At 38.5% G+C, this 23544-nt stretch overlaps 1 protein-coding gene across 3 annotated transcripts in view; it reads right to left on the bottom strand.

The window, feature by feature from the left end:
• The window catches only part of slc38a3a (solute carrier family 38 member 3a), a 32569-nt gene that overhangs the window by 6530 nt on the left and 2495 nt on the right, over positions 1-23544 (bottom strand). The window contains exons 1-12 of one of the 3 annotated variants that reach the window (XM_056734310.1): positions 14972-15318; positions 13911-14109; positions 13083-13115; positions 12219-12315; positions 11983-12098; positions 6836-6909; positions 5827-5919; positions 4228-4309; positions 2197-2279; positions 1934-1992; positions 695-850; positions 140-219 (exon numbers count right to left, since the gene is read on the bottom strand). In XM_056734310.1, the coding sequence (XP_056590288.1) occupies positions 140-219; positions 695-850; positions 1934-1992; positions 2197-2279; positions 4228-4309; positions 5827-5919; positions 6836-6909; positions 11983-12098; positions 12219-12315; positions 13083-13115; positions 13911-14014 (977 nt within the window). In that variant the 5' untranslated portion in view covers positions 14015-14109; positions 14972-15318. Of the gene's footprint in view, positions 1-139; positions 220-694; positions 851-1933; positions 1993-2196; positions 2280-4227; positions 4310-5826; positions 5920-6835; positions 6910-11982; positions 12099-12218; positions 12316-13082; positions 13116-13910; positions 14110-14971; positions 15319-23544 lie in introns of those variants that run through there. The other 2 variants (XM_056734309.1, XM_056734311.1) reach the window with 2 other exon arrangements.

The following is a 23544-nucleotide window of genomic DNA, read 5'->3' on the forward strand; positions in this document are numbered from 1 at the left end:
GATATGCTCTAGGCTGGTTCAACCACACAGTTCTTTGCACTGTGAAGCAGATGGGTAGCTGTGCACAGCATAATGACATCCATATGCACAAAATGACTCAACCTTGGTTCCAGACCGACTGAAAGAACTTGCCACCTACTTGCGCAGCTCCGTGTAAATTGGCAGCACCTCAGGGTGGCACACGAATGCGAAAGCCAGGATGGGAACCGTGTAGGCCGTCTGATTGAAAACACACAGACCAGATCACGTCTCGTTACCATGGATACCGCAGGGGCAAGCGTAACCCCAAACCCCAAATTTTAGCTGTGATTAAGCCCTGTCTTAGACGGGACGTGGGCTATTAGACATTAGAAATGCCAGTCGTGCAAATTTTTTAGGTGAAATACCAGTTCTATCCACTATCTTACGAATATGTCTAGCCTGCTGGCAATAAAAAGCCCCTTGACACTATCTAGTGCTTTAGAAATCCAAACACGCTATCATACGTAAACTTAGCTTCCAGTGTTTCTCACACTTTGAGAAATGTTATCTGAACGCATGGAAAATTAAACCCAGATTGATGTGAATCATGCAACTGTTTATCAAGAAATGCAGCGTATCATTCGAAACGCCTCAAATTTTTACAATATATGAATTTTAACGCCACAGCTATATTTCAGTGTATTGAGATGCTGGCCAAAGTTTGAAGACACACCTGTGAGTTGAGGTTAAACATGCGCGGGGTGCACGCAGGATCTTCAGCGGTCATGTGCACTCCTCCATCAGCCACACTTGTGTTAAAGCTCATCAAAGTTTTATTATGGGAAAACTCAACGAAAGGACAAGGCAGCTGGAACTTTTTATAGATCACCTGCAGGGAGAGATAAAGGAATTAAACGTTATACATTCTGCTTCAGTCTCACAGTGATTTTAGGGTTTTTATCTGAATAAATTTCCATTTTTCTACCAAACTTTTTGTATTTCTGACCCTTAAAATTAAATGGAACTGTTTTTGCTGCTGTGCCTGTATGACTTTTATTTCTGCTCTGCTTTCTAACAGGTTTGCCCTGCCATAGATAAACCAAAACAATAACAAAAAGGTAAAAACTATACCGAAAAGTAGAACTATACAAGAACACAATGTGTTTTAAAACAAATTTAATAATACATTTGAAAAAAACATAGACATCGCTTTTGGCCATTAAAGTATTTTAAAAACGAATATGAACGAGTGTTTCTTTTGCTGCAAATCAGGAAATTTCAGAACTGGTTGTTTCTTCTAAAATGTCTTTCTGAAATGTGGTTTTCTGAAGTTTGAGTTCTGAAATGCAATGTTTCTACAGTATATTAAGTGCTTTTATTTGAAAAGATCATAAACATTTTGAATCCTCATGAAATTAACTTACATTGAAAGTTATTTATCAAAAAAGTGTCAGATCAGATGAGAGACTTTGTGTTAATTCATTTGGTGTTTGTTTGAACACAAAAGACCCGAGAGAAGAAAAGAAGGTAAAAGAAGAGCAGAGTAAAAGCAAAAGAGGAGTAGTGTTATCTTTAAAGGTTAGATATCGAATGAAGAACAGAGGGTTTTACCAATCCAGCGTGATGCTATAGCACAGGCACGTACGCTTGCGTGGGGACAGAGAGACCTGAAGCTGTGTGCTCAGATTAAAGAGCCTTTCTAAAACTAGGTCAGTGAGAAGCACCAAACACAAGCCCACTCTAAAAATACTACACAGTACACACATTCAGCCTGCTTCTGGAAACCATCAGGATATTCTAAAAAATCTTCCTGCTAACCGTGAGATACAGCGCTAATTAAAAGGTGAGATAAAAAACCGTCACACCCTCAGCACATTATTCACAGAGAAATGAGAAAAAAAGCACAGCAGTGCTAAACAAACACCATATGCCAGCAGAACCAGACAGATTTAAACTAGGACGATAAACGTACCGCAATCAAAAAGAACACCATGCAACTGAGAGAGAAACCGCTGGTGTAGCCGAGGTATCCTGAAACACACAGATGCAGTGAATAAACTTCCCATAAGGCTTTCATAAAGAGTCCGAGGTGACTCTTACATCCATTAAAAACTAAATTGCTACATTTTTGCAATAAATATTAGGCTATAATTATAGTCTCAGATTTCAGTGCGCAGTCAGATAGCCATTAGAAGATCAAGAGTGTTCAGAACATAAAAATGGTTTGGGACTTACCGAGCTGTTTCATAAGAGCCAATGGCAAGATGATGGTGCAGGATACAATGACAACCAGGTAATTGCCATTTAAATACCACACCCTGTAAAATGGTTCAAACGAGACAAAAAGATGGATATTAATAGATATTTCACCAAAAAGAAAAATTCTGACATTCATCTTCATGTCATTTAAAACATGTATGACTTTGTTGTGTTCTGTGAAACCCAAGATATTTTCCGAAATGTCTTAGTGGTTTTGTATTACAGTGGAAGTCAATGGGGGCCAGTGTTGTTTGGTTACCAACATTCTTCAAAAGAAATTATTTTGTGTTTTGCAGACGAATTAAACTCATAAAAGTTTTGAATGAAATGAGGAAGAGTAAACGGTGAAAGAATTGTTATTCGTGAAGTATCCCTTTAAGAAGCAGTGGTCACCATCAATATCATTCGTATCAAGACCCTAATGTCCATGCCATGGATCTGGCTTAATGATTGCGAAGAACCCCTATTAAAAATATAATCCTCTCTTTATTTCCTAAAGCTGCTAAACCTGTTATTCTGCCCCCTATTAAGACCAAAAGCATGGCAGCCCTTAAAGACCAAGACTGTGCGATCATTAGGAACATGATGAGATGATGCTTGATGAGACAGTGAAGTAACTCCATCCTGCTCAAGATTATCTCAACAGGTCACTGGAGGTGATTTTGACTGGTTGTGTGAAGATCCGTGAGTGTGATGTTTTTTCTCTGCCACATTGGATTCACGTGAGCAGTAGTGTGAGTCAGCAAGTGAAACGTATGTCAACACATCCCTGAACACACACAATAACATACTGTGAATGAATTGCTTTCGACAGTTCTTACTGTCCAGTCAATATGAAGGCCTGTCTGGGTACAAAATGAAGGAACACATTTAATGCTTACCAAAGTGACTTGAAAGATAACGATACTGGCCAATACCATGACAGGAATCCAACAATACGGAGCCCCAATAAAGTGCAACTCTACGGTTTCAGAATTAAAATTTGCTTCAGTAAAAGCCATAAGGCAATCAGATTCTTATTTCAATTGTACAAAATCGTGATAAATTGCCAATAAAGCCCAACAAAGCCAAACAGAGGATTTGCTGTCACCAAGGAAACTAATATTATGGCAAGTCACTGCCTACTCCCTAAAGTGTTTAGATCCAAAAACTCATTTGTATATATATTCGTTATTTGCAATAAATTAAAGTATTTTTAAGGCACCATACTCTCCGATTCGATTATGTCATCCATGCTTCATAAGATGCATAATTCTTTACCTCATGAATACAATGAGCACACTCTCCTGTATCTTTCTAGACTTCTTTTTGCTATGAATGAACTGTCATCACGTTCTGATTCATCTTAGATCAGGTCTTTATTGAACCCACGCTGTACTTCTTTTCATACAGAACGTCACATTCGTGCCAGTTCTGAGGATGGGACAGCTGCATGAGTGTCTGCTAATACTGAGATGAATCACCGCTGTTTACCGCTTCGTGATTCTCCTCGCTCACCCGGAGAGGTGAGGAATTCAAATGAGGCAGCCAAAGGTCGTTTCTGTGGAGTTTTTGAGGCGTCCTCCATCGTGTATGTGCACAGGCCTTCTGTCGGGCTGAGCTCCAGTCATTGCATCTGCAGTCTGCTTGCGTCACAGGAGGCGGTCACACACACATACGCACAAACCTCTCAGTTATAGTTTATAGGAAAGATCTGATCTTCTCACATAAAGCTGCTCTCGCCAAATCTAGTCGATCTATCACACTTCTGTACCTCTAAGTACACACACGCGCGAACTCACACACCAGTCGCTAAAGAAACAACTGGTAGAATTAAAATATAATTAAACAAACGATTTCCCCCTTCAACCCATTACAGTAGATGCAGGTCTTGACATTTGGCTAAAACAGATTACATTAATCTCATGTCCTAATATGGCCAATAAACAGTGGAGACATGAATTTGGGTTTAAAAAAAGCACAACACAATATTTGGTTTCAGGACCATCCAGACACAGGTTCACTCACCCTGTTATATTATCCGTCTTGAGAAAAGCCTGGATCACCAGAGGAAACTCGTACTTCACTATGTACAAGTAGCTGGACATTGCTTTGAGATGAAAAAAAAAGAGAGGACAGCTGTGAGATTCAACAAACACACACACAAATATATACTGTAAACACCCTCTAATCCAGGGTACATTCTGGGAATTGTGGTTATTATCCCGCCAGCAAATGTCACAGTAAAGAAGAATCACTTCTATGATAAACATGAAACAAACAGACGGCACAAGATCTTTGTCCATCACTGTAGATTGAATCACAGTTCAAATGACAAAACCTTCAAAAACAACTGAAAGTCAAAACAATATTAAAAACCAAAATAAAAAAACACAATGTCAGGCCGGTGTCAAGTTTCAGGATTATAGGATTATTTTTGGTAACACTTCATTTAACGTTGCCCTTGTTACACATGTATTTACTATAGTATTTACTATACATTATGCATAATTACATCTAACTAAACCTAATCCACTCCTTAACCCTATAATAAGTACATGAAGTTAATAATTTTTACTCAGTACTTAATGTATAATTCACCGTAAAATGGGCACTGTAAATAAAGTGTAACCTTTTCCATTGTCATTCGTTTTTTGGGTCATGTTTGGCCCAAACACCATCTTTACTGCAGATCTCCACAGCTTCCTATCCCATATCATTTACTTATATCCTTTTTTCACTTATATTTTCAATTTTATTTTGTTGTTATTTTACATAGTTTAAGGTCCAGTGTATGAAATTTAGCGGCATCTCGCGGTGAGGTTGCAAATTGCAACCAATGACTCACTCCAAACCCTTCTCCCTCCCTTGAAGCACTAGGGTGGCTGACACCGGACAAAGATGGCGTCACGTTTTAATTTCTTTGCCAGAGGAGATGTATTTACGAAACTCGCTATGTGGAGCAGGTTGTCCGTTTAGGGCTACTGTAGAAACAACATGGCGAATTCCATAAGGGGACCCGCAGTGTATGAAGATAACAAATAGCTCATTCTTAGGTTATAAAACATAACGCTAGATTTTGTGAGGTCTTTTTACACCTCTGAAGACGTAGTTATGTATATTATGTTGCATTTCTGTCAATAGATCCACTTTCCACATTGCACTTTTAAGTATCTTGTGATTTTTAATTATATATTTCTAGAGAAGAAGCACTTTAAATTACCTTTGTGAATGAAATGTGCTTAATAAATAAACTTGCTATGCCTTGCGTACATTTTAGACAATACAATACATTTTACCTGAACCGTACTGGTTTTACCAAAAAATATACTCAGATTTTGTATGATTATTCATATCCGACTGATTATGAGATTATTGATATATATTATTGAGGCGTATACATATTATTTTGCCAACATTCTCTAACCCTATAAAAGAAGGATGGGGAGGGAGGAGTTGTACAAGTAGAGAAAGAATTAAAACAAATAAGGGTGTCAATAAGAAATGAATGACATCAATCAGTTTTTAGGTCCTCTGCAGAGCTGTGTGTGTTTGTGTAGCGTCCTTCACAGGGTCACAATACAATACATTGTGTCTCCTGAGATTGTGTGTTGGGCAGCGTCTCACCTCCAATATTCTGCAAGGTGATTGCGATACCGGCAGCCATCTTGCCTGGTGTGCCAAAAGCTCGGTAGCCCAGCTGTTCATAAGCTCTAATGCCTGACAACAAAGAAGCAAAAACATTTAATATAACACGCAGAAGTCAGGGGTAAATCTCCTGACAGGGGTCTGAACTTCGATTAAAATCGCTTTGATTTAACATTCTTTCCACGATGTTAAATTCACTTTCATCAAAATTTAACCCACAGTATGAGTTTTTCTTTACCAGCCATTTGTATTTACTTGATATCAAATCCCTTTATTGTCACTCAACCGTATACACATGGGCAACAGTAGGTGATAAACCTGGGTGCAGTTCCCACCAACATGGCAGTATGATAGATTATAAGTAGAAAGAGTTTACAGTAGACATTTCCTTTACACATTTCTGTACAAGTGTTAGACCATAATACAACAAATAACACATCATTTACATATACCTACATAGCAGCAAATGTACACACAATGTGCGTAGTGTACAGTAATTAAGTAAATGTAATATCTGTCTTTTATTAAATACTACAAAACAGATCTCTAGATGCTGATTGGCCAAGAACAGTCTATAATACTATCAAAATTCACGGCTATATTCAATAACAGCTCTGCTTTATATGTTTATTGCTTAAATATGTGTATTTATGTACATCATGTGAGGTCTGACAATCTGTCAAGGTAACAGCCGTGGGTTCATGGCAACCGTAGGCTTATAGTTGACAAAGCACTGAGGATGACAGCCACAATTGATCAAGCACAGCGGATGCTTGGCTATTTTTAGCCCAATGCACACCAGAAATATTCTGGCCAATTAAAATGTCTCACACAGGAGCGATGCAGATGGTCACGGAGCCGTGAGAGAGACGCGGTACGTCAGTTCCCGGCTACATCTTAACACTTCATATTACCCATGATGCCGTTCACCAGAAATATCATAAACTATATTACAAGAGACAGCAGAGCAGTGTAATGCAATACTTACCCACAACCCCTGAGGACTTTAGAAGCAGGTGAATGGAGTATGAAGACAGGCCGGCTACAGCTGTGAGAAGAATTCTGAGAGACACAAAACAAAGCGCAATTGGGAGAAAATGTGAAACAATGTTATTTACATTTATAAATTTGATTTACTCTAAAGAGTTCTTTAAAATGGATTACGGTTGGGAGACATTTGTGTAGTTATTCATATTCAATTTTAAAAAGAAAAACATGCACATCTGGGATGGCATAAACGTGAGAAAAACTAGGCCTAATTGTATCTGTATTGCTATTGAGTTGTCAGTGTTGGTATTACAAAACAGTGTATTAATATTATGCAAAGAAAAAAATAAAAGAGTACAACGGTGGAAAAGTACCAGAAAACGTCATCACAAGTCTCACACGGCCCATAGATACAACGAGACCCTCCAGCCGCAAACATCTGTACAAACAGCTCCAGCTGAGAACCCAAAACAGGCTCTAATGACACAAAATCTCTTCCTCTCCCTAAATTCAAACGGCCAGTTTCAGCTCTTTTTCCAGTTTCAGAATGTCTTGGCATTTCTGCCGATGTAGAAGAATTCTGCCAAGCACTTAGATTCAACTTTCACACGTTTTCTTTTCTCCTGCTTTTTTCTTCAAATCACCCGTCGAGCTGCAGGAGCAGAAGTCAATGAGTGCAATGCTGACTCTCCTTTAGATATTCAGTCCGTAAAATCATTTGAAAAAAACTAACCCTTTCTCTCAACAGGTTGTGGTCTAGCTTTAGTTGAAACCATTAACTTTGTATTGGCACCTAATGTATTATGGCTCCTGTATGACATATCGCTTGTTGCTCCCTAACTCTTTGTAAGTCGCTTTGGATAAAAGCGTCTGCTAAATGACTAAAGGTGAATGTAAATGGAAGATCATTTTTATCTTAAAAGATATAAAGTGCATTCATAGTATACAGAACATATTATAAGCATGAGTGTTCCCTAGAACTCAAACCTTGGGCTACAGGACGACAAACCAGTCATATATCTTAAAAAATGGAGTACAACTAAAACAGTAAAAAGGTACAGTGGAGACGGCATTACCAGAGATATTAAAGCTTTAAATAATCTCGATTAAACATGTGTTTTGCTCACCATCTGGGTTGTGTCAGCGCATGCAGCTGGCCTGAATGACACTACAAAAGTGTCTGCCATCATGAAGCTTTTAAAGATTAAAAAAAATTCGGCCAAAATATGAAACATTTTCTAAATGTATTCCCCTCATGCAATCCAAGACGTTTATGACTTGTCTTCTTCTGTTAAATATAGGAAGTTCTTGATCATTAAATAAACTCAACGCATTTCTTTAGAAGACATTGCAGCATTTTAATATCAAATGAATCATGTAAATTGTAAATTATTGTGAGTTAATAGTGTGAGAATGTTCATATTTGAGTAAGCTATTCATTGGTGATGTCTTACCTACATACACATAACTGTACATTAAACACCAGCTCTCTTCTGATTGGCTGAATCGTGTAACATGACATTTTCATTTTCAGCGTGCCAAGACAAATGACCTGTCTCTTTTGAAACTTGGGTCACATTAAACACAATCTCATGGCAATTTTGTATTGTATTGTAGAAGGTGAGTTATTTGTGTGAATTCGTAGATCTCAAATTTTAGTACAATCTACATGCAGCGATATTAAGATTAAAGGGTTTTCTTTTTTTTATAATAATAATACTTTTTGTACAATTCACATTATACAAATTCATACAAAATCATAATATATATTTTTTATAGTATGTTTTTTTGTGAGATCCAGTTAACCACATCTGGTAGGAACACATTGATACTGTCCATAGTGTGTGGTGCAATATATTCTGGAGCATCCATTTATTTCAGACCTTTAATTCAAGTGGCTTCATCTGTTCTTCAATTATTGGAAAACATGTCTTCAGCAAATGGAGAAGAAAGTGGATGACTAACGCTCTTTGTAAGCACACTATTCATTTAAACTCCAACACAAGAGTATTTATTCAAGCAGTTTAAAGCAGTATTCAAAGTATATATTCAAATGTTTTATTGCCATAAAATCATCGCCTCCACATTCTCTAAAGTACAATTACTAGAGTCAACTATACATCACACACTAAACAAACAGCTCTTATAAGGAACATAAACAACATACATCTCAACACAATATATTCCTTTATCAACCACATTTCCCAGTACATCACAGGAGGTAAAATCTCAAGGCAAAGGGTCAAGATTTGTTGTTTGTCTTAATCTCAGAATGGATTAATATCATAGAAAATAAACAGAGCAAAATGAAGCAATCTCTGTGTGAGATTTCTATCTCATGGGTCATTACTGAAATAAGCTCCACACACTGTTCTGTGGCGCTAGCTTTGCACAAGTGTCATCTGAAATGTATTTTATTTGATGTTTTTCATGGAGTCTTGCAGGGCTGTTTTGTGATTCCTCTTTCGCCTCTGGGGAACAACAGCCTGGATTCAAAGTGACATAGCAAAATCAGACCTGAAGTCGCCCTACAGCTCACACTTTGCAAACATCAATGCCACACAATCCCCAATCTATCTCCCATGTCTCACCTTTCTTCCCCATCTCTGTCTTTCCTTATTTTTACTCTATATGTTACACAACAATCATGCCAAACAATGTAACGTATAATGTATGATTCACTAACAGCTTTAAAAAAACATTGAAAGGAGCTTCAGCATCATTATTAAACAATGTCAAGGTTTGATATATGCCTTGCCTTGAGCCACAGTTAGAAATGAAGAAATACGGATCTCAGGTACCACATGGTGTGCAATTCAGTACACAGAAAGTCCAATTGTTCAAAATCACTGTGATATCCCCAGTCATACTAAACAGCTCAAAATCCAAAGCCCTCTCAGAAAGGAAAAAATCCTCAGGATACAGCTCAAACCAGATTAAAAAGACTGTTTTTCTCGGATTCACATGCAAACCCAATCTTTAACATTACAGCAGAGAGTCAATGTTAAGTAGCAGGCACTATAACACCACCATTACAAGACAGACTCGTTGTTAACAAAGGCAATACAACGTGAATGAGATAAATGCAGAGCTCTCGTGTGAAATGGGTGTTCTGGTACGGCCCGCTCAGCTCCACTGAAGGTCAGTCAGAAAACAATCTCTGCGGCCATCTGACTTTTCTAAAAAGGGCTAAATTTTTTACGGATTATAACAGCAAGCACACCAACACAGAGAGCACGATTTAACCCAGATTCAATGTGCTTGCTTTCAGAAATAAGTGACTAGCTGAATAATTGGAAGTGTGTTTTAATTCGATTAGATTTAAAATATTTTATATACGTGCAGTATTTATATACACACAAGTTGATCAATGATAATATATATATACATCTTTCTGTCTTTGACTTATATCATGTAATAAAAAACTAAAAAGATAGAGGGGAAAAGTTTGAAAATGAACCCATGAAGCCCTAATGCAGTGATTCTCAAAAGGGGGGGCCCGCCTGACTTCCAAGGGGACCTCAGGATGACTATTAATTTGAAATTACAAACTAAAAACCAAAACATATCTTCTTTCACACCTATATGTTCATTTTTAAATTGAATAAACCAGTTTCCAGTTAATATCAAGCTCTGAAATATTTGATTGGGTAGCAATTGGAGATTTTGTGAGTGGAAGGGGGGCGTTTAAGTATTGTTGAATACAGTGGGGGACCTTGGAGTCAAAAAGGTTGAGAGCCCCTGCACTAGGATTAGCTATTGGGCTGGAACAAGATGTTTTATTACATTAAACCAAAAATCTGAATGTGCAGGAGTAGCTTATCTACCAACAGAGCTATATTAGTCTTAAAGGGGTCATATGGCGCGAACACGTGTTTTTCTGTGTCTTTGGTGTGTTATAAGTTGCCCATGCATGTAATAGGAACGTAAAATTGCAAAAATTAAAGAGTCATAACAAAAGATGCATTCTATCTGAAAGTGAATGCTCGCCCAGACCTGCCTGAAACGCCTCTTGTAATCACACCCCCACAAATCTACATCAGTTTGGGGTGTGAGTTGACTAAGACCGCTCAAATGTATACGCAAGTCAGTACTCTCAGTACAATTGCTTTGGAACCTGATGTTCCAAATATGGTAAGAGATGTTACATTTCCGTCACACGCTTGCAGTATTCGACCAATCACTACGCACTGGTTAACTGGCCAATCATAGCACACTTCGCTTTACAGAGCGAAGAGCTTTGTTAAAAATCTGCACATTTCAGGCAGGCCCGGGTAAAGAGGAGATACAAACAAGCACGGTGTGTGGAAATTCGTGTACAGACATTACATTACATCTAAAACAAACGATTATATTTGTTTTAGCAGCGTCATATAACTCCTTTAAATATCTGCTTTCACTGGCAAACTTTACACAATCCAAACATGTGAGTTCTTTAAAAATCTGCCCAGTCTATCGGTGCACGTTATACAAAAGAAAAGTTATTTTCATAATTTTTATAATCATAACTCTCTGGGTTTGTTCTGTAATGAGTTTGTGCTAGATTGCAAAAAATAACATGTCACGATTCGATATAAATTCATAAAATCTAGTCCCACTCTGCATTATTTATCACTCAAAAAGTATCACATTGTGGAAGATAAATATGTGAATGTTTCAGGTCGATGTCTCTAATTTACCAATAATAATGGCATGCCTTTAGCCCCTTTAAACACATTCACTACCCCAAGAGCAACATGCATGGGATTAAGAGGCACAAAGGCACAATGGTGATGGCTACAAGAATTTTATGATTACCGGCCATGATCCAGTAAACACCATTACGCCTGAATGATCAAGAATAAATGAAGTAGGAGTTCTGTATTAAAGGTCATGTCACCCAAGTGCACACACGCATCATGTGTGTACAGTACACACAATAATCCATCACTGCAATTACACTTGTTTAACAGCATCTATTAGTGTTTATATTCCACACAAAAAAACACAACAGGATTTAATTTAACGTACAAAAACGGTTATAGGCATTTTGATCATCTACGCAAAGTGGGTTATACCAATTAAAATTGAGATAATTTCATAATTTGTAGCTGGAGGGCATTTATGTGTTTTTTCATTCATAAATGTATTTGTTCAACAGTAACTTACATAAAGAGGACAATGCCTGTGTTAGCCATGGCATAAGCTAATCCCAGAATTCCACTTCCCATGATGGCATTTCCCAAATTGAAGACGGACATCCCGAAAGATGTCTTCCCCTCAAACTGACCAAGATGAAAAACAGAGAGGTTAGTGTATGCATTCATTTGATGTTTTCCAAAATCACATTGCCTGAAGAGACACACTGTTACAAACTGCGACGTTTTATCAAAAGCTCTCCTTACATCTGTGAAGCGAGGAGTTTTCTTTTCATCTGCTTTGGAGAGGAACTCAGAGCTTTCTGCCAGGTTTGCATCCACGTTATGTGCTGTTCTGGCGTTACTATAACAAATGTAACAGTACATGATGGCTATTAAAATACATGGTGCAACATCCACTTCACTGTTTGTATGAACTGGAATACACTCACCTAAAGGATTATTAGGAACACCTGTTCAATTTCTCATTAATGCAATTATGGTGGTGGTGTAAAGGGGGGATGTTTTCTTGGCACACTTTAGGCCCCTTAGTGCAAATTGGGCATTGTTTAAATGCCACGGCCTACTTGAGCATTGTTTCTGACAATGTCCATCCCTTTATGACCACCATGTACCCATCCTCTGATGGTTACTTCCAGCAGGATAATGCACCATGTCACAAAGCTCGAATCATTTCAAATCGATTTCTTGAACATGACAATGAGTTCACTGTACTAAAATGGCCCCCACAGTCACCAGATCTCAACCCAATAGAGCATCTTTGGGATGTGGTGGAACGGGAGCTTTGTGCATCCCACAAATCTCCATCAACTGCAAGATGCTATCCTATCAATATGGGCCAACATTTCTAAAGAATGCTTTCAGCACCTTGTTGAATCAATGCCACGTAGAATTAAGGCAGTTCTGAAGGCGAAAGGGGGTCAAACACAGTATTAGTATGGTGTTCCTAATAATCCTTTAGATGAGTGTATAATGTACAGGTCTTGTGGATCACTTAAATGGTGCTTTTAAAAATGACAGCTACAGTCCTCATTACATTTACATGACATTACATGATGTATAGATTTAATAATTCAGCGATTTAATAATTCCTCTCTTAACATGACATACCTGGTATTTTCAGTGCTATTTGGTACAAGTTCCCTACAAATGACACAGCATCCACGAAAGCACAAAAAAGCGGAAAAATACAGTAAACACCTAAAGCTTTAATTAAACACATTTGTGTACGTGTCCTTGTTCATCTGTGAAACATTTCATTTGCTAAAGGTGATGGGGAAAATCCTTTACATGCAGGGTGACGCATTCATATGTGCAAAAACACCTACACAATACCAGACACATGGACCACAGATATAAGATAATATCATAACATCAGTGGTGTGTGCCAGGTTATGTCTGAACTGTGCTGTGATATTAAAAACTGTAATGACAGACAGGCTTCACCTTATCGAGAGGACTTGAATCTTTTAGGCTAGCTGAAAGATACCACAAATAAAAACCCTGTTTGACCTGACAAAGACCTACTTTTACTTTTATAAGTAATCCATTCGTAGGTTAATGCCCTTTAAATGAGTACATAATGTGCGTCTGTGACGTCATCAAAACATTGCGCTGTATGTTTGACCATCTAAACAAAGCAAGCTTAAGCAATGGCGTGAGTTTGGGGTAGGACTAGATGGGGTGTATTGAAAACCTGTTACTTATTATTATTGATTATTTCAGTTTCTCGAATGCTGAGTGACACACAAATGACACACTTTCAATCTAAAATGCATTTAATGGCACCGTTTGTCACCTCTTCAGCTACTGTCTAGACTAGTCTTGAAGTGAAATTGTGTTACTAAACATTTCAAATGGAAAAGACATTAAATGATCTACAATAAACCATACTTGACTAACAGTGAGTAAATCCAGCACCCTTGAATGGACACTTACTGAGCCGCATCTTCTGATTGGCATTTTATTGCAGTAACAGTCGTGTCCTCGCCAGCTTCGTGGCCTTTCCCATTGGGGATAGTGTTCATCTCTGCGGGCTCCATGGTTTCAGAATGAGAATTTCTCTCGACCTTCAAGTGTGTGGGCCTGATAGAGGAAGATCAATGGAGAAAGTGCCGTCTCTTCTCTTGTTGGAGCTCTATAAGCAAAAGACACATAAGAGCACATATTAACGGAGGTGGATGTGGTCTGTTTAGCCGTGTAAAAATGGAGCAGTGAAGCTATGTATTATGTAACGGCTCAAAATAGGATGAGATTAAGACTGTAATTTTTTGCAGTCGTGACCTGTAACAGAAACTCTGGTTATGAAATGTGACGTGACACTGTGAAGTCAACATAACATTGACACACAAAAAAACTTTTTTTTTTATAAAATTAACTCACTTTCGTGTCTTTCCAAACGTGTATGACATTCATTCTTTTACAGAACACAAAAGATATGAAGAACGTTGGTAAGCAAACCAACGAAAATGAACACAAAACCACATTCCTCAAAATATCTTCTTATGTGTTCCACAGAACATAGTCATAGTCATTTACTTTATAAAATTATTACATTATTAAATTATATGAAATATTATTTTTCGAAGCATTAATAAATAATCTATGTGACAAACGTTTGTGCAATGTATAGTTGAAAGAAAATAATTGCTGTAATCTTTTTTTCACCAAACTCTCTCAATTATCAAGTTTTCCCTCCAGCAAATGTATTACAGACAAGTATTACTATTAATTCCAAGAAAGGCAATAAAAAAAGACAGTAAAACCCCATTAAATGTAACAATTCACATCAAATTCTCATTCAAAACTTTAAGCTTCCTCTCCGACATGGTCTCTCTGTATTTTTCCCCTTTTGTGCATCACAAACCTGCACCATCGAAACCTCTGAACAGCTCAGTGTCCATTAACAAATTAACTTCGCTGAACAACAATCTGCAGTCTCCTTCCACCCGAACCCTGAATAAGTAGTCACTTTCCTGACTCGACCAAGGGCTGCCCACCTCTCACATTTCACTATACAGATCCTGATGTCTCTATAGCCGTTTTGTGGTCTCTTCCTGCCTCTTTGGTCCTCGGCACCCCGTGGCTGTTTATGATGAACCTGCTGGAGCTTGGAGCTCTGAAAGCACAGGCTGTGGGTCTCCAGGCTCTCCCTTGGCCCCCTGGTATCCCGAATCCTGGTCTGAAAGGCTGGTGCCCAAGTATCACATTAGCCACAATGCATAAACTGAAGTAAAGGGAAAGGGAGGGGAGGGAACCTACACCCCAAACCAGCAGGCCCATTGAAGAAGGCCGTGAAAGCCGACGGATCCAGCCATAACCAGCTCAGAACCAGTTCTGGCCCTCTTTGTCCATTCAACTGTCTTTTTTCAAACCGTTCGCCCATTCCTTTCCGTTTAATTAACAGAAGCTCATGCTCTCTTCATGCTTGGAGCTTTAGGCTGGCATAACCTCAAGTCCTCTCCTTCAACTAGGTTTTCCCTCCTCTGATATGTCCCCCGCTCTCTTCCTATCTCTCGGACCAAATGAGACCGTTTGAGATTTAATAATCGAGAAGAAAATGAATGAGGGTGAACTCTGGGAAGACAAACTCTGAACAGTCGGATCGGGCCGCGTCCAGCCAGCGATCTGCCACGTTACTCAGCTTGCTGCTCAGCTACGGCCAGAGAAATGCGGTTGGGCAGCAAAGCATGGTACGCAATTGTGCATTCTGTGTGGTTTCCTGGGAACAGGGCTAGAGGAACAGAAGGGCGATTGTGCCAAGCGTCATTATACCAGTGGGGCCTCCTCGGCTCAAACTCGCCAGGGCACTCGAAGGGCTGAAAAGGTAATTCATCGGTCCCCTAATTGAAAAAACAGCGAACCTTAAATTCAGGAACAGCTCATGAAATAGGAAGCAGACCTATGATGGGGGCAGAGGTTTGTGCCAAGGATGCGATAGCCAAAATGCTCAACGGAGATCCCCCTGTCATACATCCAGCTCACTAACCAGACAAGCTCCAGTCTGCGCATAACAAAGAAATGGTGACACGTGATTGGCGGAGCCAGTGAGGTCAACCCCAACACTGCTGTTGGATATAGAGGGTATGAATTGACGTCACTTTCCCACATGAACACGTCAGAACACGCTCCCTTGACAGGTACAACTTGCAGCAAAATGGCAGCTTTCAATAGGAGAAACAAAGAAACCGGGACTAAAAACACGCAATTATTTGCTGAAATGAAAGGCAGTTGGACTTGACGGAGATCATTACGACATACAAATGAATCAGGTGTCCGTGGACACTGATATGTTTTGCTGAATTACGTTTCTTGATAGTGTTTTGCCACTCAAGGGAGCGTGTTTTCACAAGGGATAGTGATGTCACGCGCATACATTCTATTCAAAAGCATAAAAGCTAGAATATGCAAAGACTTTCGGCCGGGTTGGAAAAACAGAAATTGTTTTTATTCTACGCCCATGTCTGGCAGCTGAAGTGACTCCTAAGCACATTTTTCTGCCAATTGGGTCATAGCTTACGTCTCTCGACTAATGAAAAGTTTCTTCAAAGATTAAATACTCCACACAGAATAAACCTAGATTGATGAAGTTAAAACCGCATTTCAAAAACATGCACCACACTTCCAGCGTAATAACAACATCTCCCTACTAACGTACCTTTGTCCCTCAAAAGAGGCCAAAACATGCTCATCTGTACTCATCATGACTCTGCATGACATCAAGCAGTCACATGCACGGAGCATCAAGAAACGCAACCGTTGCGACGTAATGCATCAGGAGCTGTTTTTGCTCAGTGTTTTAGCGAAAGGCACTTATTAGGAAACAGCCAACAAATGTGTTTAATGTGTCCATAAATAACTGTTATTAAGTCTGAATCATCCCTCTCCGTCACGAATTCACCACAAGCCTCCGGGAAAACACAAGTGTGAAAGAAAGGGAGACAAATAGACCGGATTAGAGCAAGAGGTAGAATGAATGTGAAGAAGGGCAGAGAGAGGAAAAGATTAAGAGTATCTAGCGCAAAACTCATTGCCATGATGTGTGGATGTTTGCCAGGGTGGTCTTATGCAGTTCGCCCAATACAAATCTAGAGGATTTAATCATATCTAAAGAAATATTATTTTAATCCAAAATTTTAAAATTCTCTGATTCATTGCTTTAAAAAGTAATAGCACTGCACATATCAACAAGCTCCACAATTTGAAATATAATTCATGTCTACAACATAAACGGCTCAAAACCTGCAGTTTCTTCAAATTCCAAAGCACTCGCAATAGCAATATTGCTTAATATGGATGCACATTACAGTCTCTCTCCTGGGAACATTGCTAAATGTGGGCATTGGGAGAAAGTCCTACACGTATGCATAGTAAGTGGGTGAAATCAACTCCTTATCCAAAACTCGCAAAATCCTATTTACTTATTCTTGACAACCGAATTGATCTTGCTGACATAAAGAGATGCACAGGGAGAGAGAAGAAAATGTGGCAAGACAGCTGATGCAACATCACACCAGCATTGACGTGGGCAGAGCTGCACTGGCACGTCACTCAGTCCAGAGGTTTACATAGCAGTGGAATGTTTGCCTATTGGCTTTCAAATGTGCGTGTGTTGTGTATGTGGTTTCGCATCCTGCTCTTCGAAGTCAATGCTAAATGATCCCTGCTGTCTGAATAATCACAGTCATACCATCTTTGTGTACCTGGCACACACACACACCTCTGCTTTACACTTCATTAAACCTGCACTGTAATATCCAGGCTAATTGCACAGTCAAAGGCTCCTGGTCATTAAGCGAACTACTGGATAGCAGTGAACACCCGTCTGCCCACTCCATCTGGAGTATAATCCCAGATTATCTGTGTTCTGTCAAATTCACCATATTCCAAGAAAAAGATTCTCATTCTCATTCAGTATTATATGCATTGGGACACTCAAAATTAAAAAAATGCTGGGTTGCTTTAACATATGATTAGGTAAAATACAGAGAAACCCAACCAGTGCTTTAAAGGTGGGGTTGTTGATTTGGAAAGGTGCTAATATTAGCCTGCTAGAACTGAAATTATATTCCCATCCTCTATGCGATTCGACGTCCAAAGCCACGCCTCCTCCAAACACATGAATGTATTTCATAAATAAATGTAACGAATTACAAACTAAATCCATTAAATTCTTCTTGAAGCATGTACATACCTGTCCAAAAGACTCTTTGCCTGACGGAGCTGTCTACATCGCGTAAAAACTGAACCGATGTTAATTCGAATTTTTCCTCTTTCTTGATGCAGAAGTTTTTTCGTTTTTTGAACGCGCTGCGGCGCTGATGAGGTATGACGTCTGCATGAACAGGGTGTGCAGTGGTATGCAAAATACGTTGCCTGAAAATGTAAACATGACCAGTCACATTGTTTGGCCAGAACGTTTTGATTTGGCGAACGTTTTTTGTTTCTACTCCTTTCACACACTAAATATAATTATAAAAATATTATTTGACTACTATACTTCTTGATTGATATCAGAATGTAAAGAGATTTCCAACCAACATGACAAAAAAAATTTGGACAGGATCACCCACCATGCATTTAAATGAACCAAAAAAAGGTCAACATTTGACCCAACCATGGGTTGAAACAACCTGGCATTTTTTGAGTGCGAGAACTTCAATTTGCATAAAGTAATCAAATAAACAAAATATACATTAGAACTTCACTTCAAAAAGTAAATGAAAGCAGTTAAGCAATATGTGACAGAAAAGGCCCAACATCCTTGGGCACATGCAGTTAAGGAGATGTTCCACCCAAAAAATTATGTCATCACTTACTCACCCTCATGTTCTTCCAAACCTCTATGATTTTCTTTATACTGTGGAAAACACAAGCAGTAGTTTTGAAAAGTAACCATCTCTTAGCAGGTGCCTGCCTATCTGATCATCCATATGATCAATTTCCATTCAATAAATTGGAGGAGACCATACTATATATTCCAATTAAATTGTATATTGTTGTTTTTGTAAGATGTATAAATGTGCCATTCTTACCAGCTATATAAATCTTACATATAGTATTAATGTTGACCAAAGTTTTGTGTTCAAAAAATGAATAGAAAACATTATCTCCTTTTGTTCTTGGTAAGCATATTTTTCCCCATTTCTTAAAAACAGGTAATACTGTGCAGTTTACAGCACTGTACTTATCCCCACACATGCAAACACATGCAAAAATATTCTGTGTTTTTTTTAAAACACAGGGCGGATGTAAAACAAATCCATGGTTATACACATGCCTGAACATCCAGAATCTCCATTTGCTGTCAAAAATAGCACAGCAAACTCAAGTCATGTGACCAAGGGAGAGGTATAGCGCCAGCATAACACTTTAAAGTGCAGGCGTTCTGTCAAGGTTACAGCTTAAGCGTGTGAATCCAACTGTCAGCTGTTTGGGGAATAACTACACACACAAGACGCAAGCAAACACGTCAAGGCTGAAAATACATTTTACGATCCATACAGCAGGTTAGCATTGGAGATTTAAATGGTTCAAGCGTGATGTCAATAAGAGAGATGCACAAGACAGCACAAGGCCTACATGGATGTCAAAGTGAATATTTGTCACATTGCATCTTAAATCAAAAACATCAAAGAGAATGAAGTGTGCTTTGTTATCACTTGCTCTCTCATGCAGATTGATTCTCCTCATCTCTACTACCTCACATCAATCCTTCAGTATCCCTTCACTTGGATGGATCATGTGAGGACCCTGTAATTCTAAGTGATTACTGAGTGCATCTTGATGACAGAGATTCACACCGCACAAGTAAGCAGTGCGTATTTTTTTCGGTACACATGTTAACAGATAAGAGCATTCATACCGCACATGTAAGCAGGGCGTGCTCGCGGAGCACAAGTGGCGCGGTGTGAAACGGGAGTTACTGTGCAAACACATCAATTTATTTTAGACGTTAACTGTCAAGCTCTCACTTTTGTTCTAATCATATCAGACAAATTACATAAAAAACATATACATACAGTACATAAAAACAATATGGATACTAGTACAGATACATAGTAATACAAGCTAGTTTATCCTGGTTATTGCGTTATTGTTGCTGGCCCAGCTAAGTGATCAAGGCAGGCTCTGGTTTTTAAGCATGCCATGCTGGTGACCAACAACCAAAATACAACATGGTGTTGTCATAAGGGACGCTGAGGTCACACTCATTGGTTTTCAACTAGAGGGTGTGTCCTCTGTCACATGTGAAGTCAAAGCGGCCCTGCAGAAACAAATGTAAGATATTCCATGCAGGTTTTCAGTCTCATCACCTCAGACGGATGATGAGTTTTTTGTATTTGCGTGAGGAAGCATCACTGGCATTAGACTTCGGGCATGGCAGACAAGGATTGGTCTACAGATCATATATTATGAGGATGTTCCCTTTAACTTCTGCACTTTTCTCCCTCCACCAAAACTGTTCTTGTTTTTGTTTCCCCAGAGGCTGGTGGAGAGTGACTCACTGGAAATGTGATTTATTTATAGGCTTTTGCTCCACGTCCTGTCAGGGCTGCTCAGGTTGCCACACTAAGAACACCACAGGTAGTGGAACATCACATGCTCACACACGGTACAGGTAAAACAAACGTCATTACAAACCTGGAGTAAGGGTTTAACACGCATGCACATGCAAGCAGCTGGCACTGTAAACCAGAGCGTCTGCATGCTGTAAATTATGCCAAATTTGCACTATGACAGAGACTATTGACTGTAATTTGTATTATCACTTAAAAATACTTTTTATGCTTATAAACTAAAATTGGAAGGGCAAAACTAAAAAAAGAATAATAAACATAATTCTTTCAATAAGGAATTCACAGATGAGAACTTATTAACTGCTGATAGTGTTGTGTTATACTTGAAGAAAACTGTATACAGTAGTGGACAAAACTGATGTCTCTGCTTTCAATTCAAATTTATTATTAAAGATTAATTTATAATGTGTAAACCAAAGAATTGACCCACAGCAGATGCATAAAAACCTTCGGTCCAGGCCCAGGAGAATGGCTGATTTAGAAAGATCAACTAAATATTATTATTTATCAATTTCTCCTGGATTTTCTATATCTTCAATATACTGGAATAAAAGCCATTTCATCTGATAAACCTTAGTTTGTCGTAGAAATCTTTTTTTTTTGGCTTTGCTAGTCATTTCAACTTACTATTTTACATGTTGGCAAGTGGTTGAGTTAATGTACTTTATAAAATAAGATGAAGTTTCAGACTTATTTTGATGGGTTGAACCAATGTAAAGACCTTTTCACACTGTGGCTATTTCTCTTCCGAGCCAATCAGTTCTTTATCACACTTATCATTCAATAGTCATTAACAGATACTGCAGGTGTACATGCCGAAAAGAAAGAACAATGAGCTACAGTTGGATATTAATGGTAAAACGTTTTGGATGAAAATCTAGTGTGAAAAAGTCTCATCCAAAAACACGTGACAGATTAAAAGTCTGACTTACAAGTACTTTACTAAGAAGTAAATAAATGAGTAAATGTCAGAACTACATAGGGAAAAAAACGCGATCTGCTTTCAAGCTGTCACATAAATCCACACTCCATAAGACAATGAAATTAAGATGCATGAAAGGAGTGATTCGATTCTGAAGGTTGTCTGTGTTATATTTCATGCATTCTATGATAAATCACTATAAAAAATGAATTTTGCTAGCCGTAATGCAACAATGTGTGTTTATCAATATGAATTATAGGCAATAACCTTTGAGAACCAGAAAGTCCAAATACTGTTTGTCATGATTTTCAAAATTATATTTAATCAATAAAAATAAAAAAGAGGGATTGTTCATGGCCCATAATAAAAATCTAGAACTCTTGAATCTCTTTAGTTTAAAGGATTTTGTTTGCACACGCTCCAATCATATCTGCCATTTCCGGTGTGAAGGGGTCATTATCACTGTTAGGAAGTTATTGTGAAGTGAGATTATAGGAGAACACTGAAGCAGTGTTGTGTTGGTCAGGCGCTCGGCAGATGAGGGAAGCCTCCACATATTGGCATGGCAATCGCAACAATAGAAAAGCATAAGAATGGTCCGAATCAGGGCAACTCGGGTCAGGTCGGCCCATCAAACACCATTCTGTGCCTGTCTCGCGTGCCCCAAACAAAGGGGTACCCTCTACTGTTCTCTCCGATGTTTCTCTTCTAAGCCACGTGGGTGATAGCAGAACATCGTGAGGGGATGTCACCATGATCAGATCGCAAATCTACATACTGACGAGTCCTACAGTGAACAAAAGTGACCAATCAGAAGCCAAAGCTCAGCCAATGTCATCAGGAGACACCGAATGAAAGTCAAAGTCTTCAGACAAAGCATTGTAGGCAATCCTTCCTTTTCAACAATAATACTATTGGTCATGAGAATCACGAGAGACAATGTTTCATAGAAAGATTGGGTGAAATGATTCCATTTTAACTGTCACATTCAGATAAATCATTTACAAAATTAGTTTCAAACAGTTGAATAATAAAACATTCATGTGCGTCCATAATGCAAGACCCTTAATGTTGTGTTAACACACCTTAAAGCATTAAAGCATTAAATGTTTAAGTTATAGATGAAGTTGAGTCAGGTTCAATAAGATCTAGTTCTTCTGTGGAATTTGAATCATGGAATCAGTATGAATGAGTTAACATCCTGTCAATTGGCCAATGATACGCAATGTCGCATGACTGCCAAAAAAAGCTTATCAATTATTTGAATAGTGAATCACAGCACTATTCTACACACACAAAAGTGATGAAACTAATCAACAAGCAAACCTCCATGGAACAAATGGGTAAATGACCCGCATGCAACTCAAACATGAGATGAGACGACATTTCAATCCTGAGGAAATTAGCCAATTGCGAGCGAATCAATGAGGTAGAACTGAAACATTTTAAGCAAGCAGAATACGCCAGACATCTCAATTATTTTGTCATTAGCAATTCCAAACCTCGCTAATGCACAACTGTGGCTCACAATCTAGAAGTGTGAATATAAAGACAGTGTAAACACACATAAATATCCATAAGTGAGACTTCACACAAAAGAAGTCTTACACTCTGTGTGTTCAACCCACTCCAGACACACAATTGCCCCCTCAGCCTACTGAGTGCAGATACATCTGAACGCATCTATAGTGGTTTAAATAGCACTATTGTTAACAGCTGTACTTTGTTTGATTAATCTCTCTCTCTCTCTCTCTCTCTCTCTCTTAGGCTGTATTGTCTTATTCTATTCAGTAATTACAGGAGCAGCGCTCATAAATTAATTGTAACTGGAATCTAGTGTATTAATAAACTTGTGAATTAATCCATAGCTCAGTGTGTGTTTGAAATGAGCAATGCTTCAGACACGCACTTTTATACTAAAAAACATTTTTTTTCTCTTAATAATGTATACAAATCGTATCATCTCTAACAAAGACTGATCTGCCAACCTCAACAGAAGCAAGATCAAGCACTTCAATCAGTTTCTAACTGTTTTGCAATGTGGAATTTGCTTTTCGTGCAATTTAAACGG

Source organism: Triplophysa dalaica, chromosome 21 (assembly GCF_015846415.1).
Source record: "Triplophysa dalaica isolate WHDGS20190420 chromosome 21, ASM1584641v1, whole genome shotgun sequence".
In the NCBI taxonomy this organism is placed as follows: Eukaryota; Metazoa; Chordata; class Actinopteri; order Cypriniformes; family Nemacheilidae; genus Triplophysa; species Triplophysa dalaica.